This window comes from Drosophila ananassae, chromosome 3R, assembly GCF_017639315.1.
Source record: "Drosophila ananassae strain 14024-0371.13 chromosome 3R, ASM1763931v2, whole genome shotgun sequence".
Classification (NCBI taxonomy): Eukaryota; Metazoa; Arthropoda; class Insecta; order Diptera; family Drosophilidae; genus Drosophila; species Drosophila ananassae.
The window spans coordinates 26,559,769-26,565,475 of record NC_057930.1 but is presented as its reverse complement, the minus strand read 5'-3'; the positions used below and the strand labels follow the sequence as shown (position 1 = coordinate 26,565,475).

The 5,707-nt window shown below is 43.0% G+C and overlaps 1 protein-coding gene across 1 annotated transcript; it reads right to left on the bottom strand.

Moving 5' to 3' along the window:
- Nucleotides 1-2,934: 2,934 nt before the first annotated feature.
- Nucleotides 2,935-3,833, bottom strand: LOC6497668 (transmembrane emp24 domain-containing protein 5). Its single transcript, XM_001961568.4, has one exon. The coding sequence runs from the start codon at nucleotides 3,730-3,732 to the stop codon at nucleotides 3,040-3,042; it is 693 nt and encodes a 230-aa protein (XP_001961604.1). The 5' UTR covers nucleotides 3,733-3,833; the 3' UTR covers nucleotides 2,935-3,039.
- Nucleotides 3,834-5,707: the final 1,874 nt, after the last annotated feature.

The following is a 5,707-nucleotide window of genomic DNA, read 5'->3' as shown; positions in this document are numbered from 1 at the left end:
TTCCGCTCAAGGATCGGGTGGCCTAGATATGGCCATCGAAGGGGGTCCTATATCCGCACTCGGTGCCGCCCCAGATTTTGGTGGGTGGTTCACCAAAAAAATGGATGAAAAATCGATCGAAATCCTTATGAATTTAATCAAATAATTTTAAAATTTTTGTGTTGTCAGTTTTGGGAATGTTTTGTGTGAGAATCAAGTTATTTGCTTTATCGAATATTCTGTTTAATAGGTGCTCCCTTCAACTCACATACATCCCTTCATATTCAATTTATCAAAGGCAAATTAATTTAGTGGCCTGCCTTTCAACAGAGCCACAAAACATAATCTGACTGCACTCGTAGTTCATTTGGGTATGTCATAAGTTCTTTTCATAGTTTCTGCTCTAAACCCAATTATATTTTACGTATTTGTATGCTCATGACTCCTTGTGGCCTTTTCATCAACTAGGTAGGTGCCACAGACTCTTAGGGATTCTAAAGTAATTTAATAAATATTTTCTACCTAAGTTTTGCCCATTTATATTAATACTTTGTCAATCAAAGCTTGAGAATATACCCGGAAGCTTCTGGTACTGATATACAGAATTTTTTCTGGTTTGAAAAAATTAAAGAACAAGATTTTATTTAAGGCTTGTCTGCACTCATTAAGCAAGGAGAACGGGAATTGCCAGCTAAAGGATGATGACAGCTGGCGCCATGGGTAAACGGCCAGGACATTATCTGGCCGGCATATTTGCCTGCCAGCCAGCTTGCAATTGTGACTTCTTTTGGGCGGCTTTTGGGCGGTGTTGCGGCCAACTCCTTCGCGGCCATAATTTGATCGTTAAAATGGCTCACACCGCCCTTGCATCGTTTGGCAGCTGCAATTAAATGTCGTTTTTTACGAGTCGACAGCCCTTGCAGTAGTTGTAATGAAATTAACATGGTGGCCGATGGGCCTGGGCTTTTCTTTTGCATTTCCTCGCCGAAGCTGATAAACGATCTGCGGCTCCACCTTCGGGAGATGAAGCCTCTGGGCTTTAAAAGCCACTTAAAAGTAACATAAAACTGGCGGGGAAACGCCGTTCGTAAGAGCGTTAAATGGCCGGGATATAAACATGCATGAGGCTTCATTTCGTCTTTTTTATGAATGGATTCCGGGGCTGACAGGAACAGAGACTGCGATGGACAGAGGCGTAGTCCTCGCTCTCGCCAGACATAATGGGTTGCGATGAGTGACACTCTTAAATACCCCCAGAAGAAAGCGTTACAATTAAGTTGAAGTTGTTCGGAGGAAGCCCTTTTTGGCAGCTATTAAAATGCATTTGAAGAATCCTAATTATGTGAAAATTAACCTTTAAAAAAGGGAAGAGCTATAATGAAGCCCTAAAATAATACTTAGGGATGGGAACCATAAAAAAAGGGTTCCATCAACAAGAGCAAAGAAATCATAGCATGCCTTGGAAATATTTCAGAAATTTTTCCTATAAATACTGGGCGCACATTAAAATATTTTTCATTCGGAAGCTGTCTTCGTAAAGCATAGTTCTCTTTACTCCTACTTTTTTATATTTATTTTATTTAATTATTTTTTTTATTTCCTATTTTTCATTTGGTTTCTGTAGGATGTTGATGTTGCTATTGGACTTTAAGGACTCGACAGGCACTAAAGCTGCATTGCTTATTTTACTTTTTATTTACATAAACTGATTTTTTATTTTTATTTTATTGGAACTTTCCTCTACGATCTGAAAGAATCATCGGCGTGTATCTTCTTTTCTTCTTTTTTTTCTTAAATTATAATTGATCTTATTTTGAATATATTTTGGAGCCTTGTTTTGTTTCTTTTTAATCTTGTATGCTTAAAAAAATAACTGATCAGCTCGTTTTAACTTAATAAATATCTTTGGAATATCTACTGGTGGCTCTGACATAACTGACTGGATCAATCTCCTTTGCTTCTTTTTTTCGTCATTTATAAACCTTGGTTTAAAATTTTGTATTTCCTCGGATATTGAAAAACCGGGTCTGTTTTTATTTCGTTTTTTGATTTTAAATATTTAAAATTTTTTTATTATTACATAAAAGATCTTATGGACCCTTGTTTTGTTTCTTTTTAATCTTGTATGCTTATTTCTTAACTGAGAAGCTCATTTTATTTAATATATTTCTTTTGATGTCTTAACTGGTGGCTAGGACAAAAAACATCAACTGGCTCTAATCTGAGAAGCTTTTTTTGATTTGACATGTTTCTTTTGAACTCATTCTCCTTCGCCTCTTTCCTTATTGGCATTACTTAATCCTTAATTTTTTATTTAAGATAATATGGAGCTTTGTTTTGTTTCTTTTTAATCTTGTGTGCTACAATCCAATTAATAGGAAAACTATTTTTTGATTTTTATATAGAGTTTTTGGTCTCCATTCTTATTTTGTCCTTTTATTTTATGATCTTGAGTTCTTATTTTAAAAAGTCATGGCCCTTCTATGTTTCTTTTTAATCATGTATTGCCAACCCGTACCCTGAGGCTCTTAGAGGGCACAGGTGGTTCTTTAATTTGCACCTTTCGCCGTTGCAGAGACGCCCTTGCAGGGTCCTGTCAACGCAGCTGGCCCCGTCCGCAAGCCAGGATCTCGGGAGCAGCCACAGGAGCAGTTTAGCTCCAAGTCCAAGTGAGCCACTATGTCAGTGGGTTCCCTGGAGGCCGCTGGGGCTGAGGGGGACTGGGGCAATGCCAGCCGGGGAGTAATTAACACTGCGACGCTGCCCGGCTCCCCGGCTGGATGGCGATGAGTAAACAATGGCAACCGGGAGCCGCAGTTGTTAATTACGGAAATGCGCTGCGGCGGAGGGCGTATAAAAGGGGGCGTGGCATAAGAAGCGAGGGAAAAATTAAACAAGGAAAGTGCCAATTGCTGTCGGAAGGAAGCGGTGAAATTAGGAAATGTCTAGTACGAGTACGGGCATGTAATAGTGGCAGCATGTTTTTGCTCCCTTTATTTGTAGACAAAACATCCAACATATTACTTCAAAATTTACGAATGACTCTGTAAGATAGGAACCTTAAAAGCGCTTCCAAAACTGGTAAAGAGTCCCATCGGTGCTGAAAATGCTGCGGAGCATGATGACCTGCAGCAAGCCCACCAAAATCATGGCCAGGAACTGGGCCCAGGACCAGTTGTTGACCATGGCGTAGTTGGACTCGGCCAGATTCCTGTCCCTGGCCTCGTGCGCCCGGATGAAGTCCTGCGTCTGGCGCGACTTCATCAGGTTGACTTGGATCTTGCGTATGTAGCTGTCGATTTCAGTGTAGGCCTTGTCGAATTGGTAGTCCAACAGCATCTCCTTGCGCAGCTCCCGGAGCTGCTCCTCCTTCTGATTTGCCGCAGTTATCTCCAGCGTGAAGCTGACTATCTTCTGGTTGAACGAACTAATGGTGTTGTCGAAGCAGATCTGATAGGCCCCAGTTTCGTAGGCCACCAACTTGTGCTGTCCCTTGTCCCTTTTCGTTTCCACCACCAGAATATTTCTGTTGGGATTCATCAGTCTGAAATTGATGTTGGGCTCTCCGTGGCCCCCGTGGATCACTTCATATTGCAGGTTGATATTCTCGGAGGCGGCTATCGGATGATAGTAGCACTCCTGTCGTCCCGGTTCCGCGTAAATAGTCAACTGCTTGTTGTACAACTCGGAGCGTGAAAAGTTCACGGTTTGCAACACGAACACCGCCAGAATGGAAGTCGCGACGCGGGACATTTTAGAGTTACTTGTTCGAGTAATCCGGCTATTCTCTCATCGGTTTTCTGATCTGCCTGTTTGGATTTGTAGATGTTTGTGGAGTGGCCTACTGGCGAAAGAGCAGCGCCAGTGAAAATCAACACTGAATTTCCAGGTCCTATTCCACCAAAGGCACGAGTGGAGTTCGCAAAGACATGGAGCGGGCGAACTGCTAAATGCAGCTTTTAATAGCCAGCAGCAATTGCTGCGGCAGCTACAGCAACAGCAAACTGCATAAAGGACACACTAACACCCGCCATTCCACCGCCATCCCACCACCCCCCCACTCCCACTCTCCACAAACTGGCAAAACTAAAAGCAACAGCATCAAAAGGAATATGAATTGAGGTCGATGTGTAAATATTTGTCAACGGTAATGGAAATTTATGCTACCGTGGCTGCTATTGCCAATGGTTGGTGGGCGGTGGCTGGCACGACACTGCTAATGGGCGTGGCAGTGGCAGGGGCCAGCTAGAGGGCCGAGAGTTTCCATATTTTTCACCGGAGCCAACGCAGCGCAATACAAAAGGGAAAAAGCTTAAGTCTTCGAGGCTACAGAATAGCCATTATACCCTATCTGAACGAAGCACTACAGATAGATTTTAGCAAAGATTTTGGGGCATCTGCCTCACACATCCGGGTTTCATATGCATTTGAAACTTATTTAAATTTAAGGTATACTTTCTCTTAAGGCAAACCATGTTGCGTTTAAAAAAGGCACTGAACTACCAGCCGACCCAGCAACGCCCCCAACATTTCACGCCCCACCCCTGACCTCCTCGCACCACCACAATAGAAAAGCTAAAAAAATGCATTCGCGACGTCGTTCAACGCCGCCGGCTGGAATACTCAGTCGAAGCATGAAAGCTGCAAATAGGACGCGTAAAAAATGTTACCCCAGGTCGGCAGCCATCACCTGGTGGCAGTTGGGGGCGGAACTGTGATGGGTGGGGGTGTGGCACATCTTACAGCGTGAATGTTGAAGGCGTTGGCTGCTGCAAAGTAGCCGACACCGGAGCCTTGTTCATTGGAGCGAACTGTATGCGGCAGGACTATGTGTTTGTGGGCAGGATGGCTTAGTTGATTGTTTGCTGGGGGCAGGTCAGTTGCGAAAGGGAGTGAGTTTCTAATAGATCAGAAACAGACCTGACGGGAAGCCCCATTAATTTGAAGAAATTAAGATGACAGAATCAAAAGAATGACAGACTATGGAACTAATATCTGTTCCAAGGAGCATGAGCTTTCATACGAACATAGTTTTATTGGACTCATTGCCAAAATGCGGCCAAGTATCTGAGTTCTAAAAATATGGCAAATTTTTAAACTTCTCTTTTCTCGCAGTAGCCTCCATTGGAAGACCCGCAGAGACCAACGAACTGAGAAACTTCCCGATGAACACAAATGACACGGGAAGATAGGATAATCCTTGGAGGATGATACCCCATCGCTACATGAAGAATATTCAGAATCTACAGCCACAGCAGGCTTTAGGATCCCATAGACCATAAGCGGTATATTAAGAAACCCTTAGTTAGGAACTGCAGTCTCCGATCACCCGTAAAGTTGTAATTTTTTAGTTTAATTATGTATAATACCCACACATATTTGTATGTTCCCTCCGTAAAAACCCTGGAAGGGATAACATTCCATAAGTAATCGAAACGCTTTAAATCGAAATCTTAGAAAACCTTGACAAATCCAACATCTTTCGCCCCAAAATTATGGGCTGCGCCACTCGAACTCCGACTGACGGATGACTCGGAAATGACGGAAATGATGGCCTGGCTCTGGGGCCAGGATAAATTGACCCCAAAAATGGCGAAGGTCAGCCACAGAGATGGCTCATGAATTATTAAATATACAACAACAGCCCGTTGACCCTAATCCCCGGAGCGGCTGCTGCCAATGATTGCAAAATGCTTAGCAAAATGGAACTAAATTCTGTGTGCGAAAC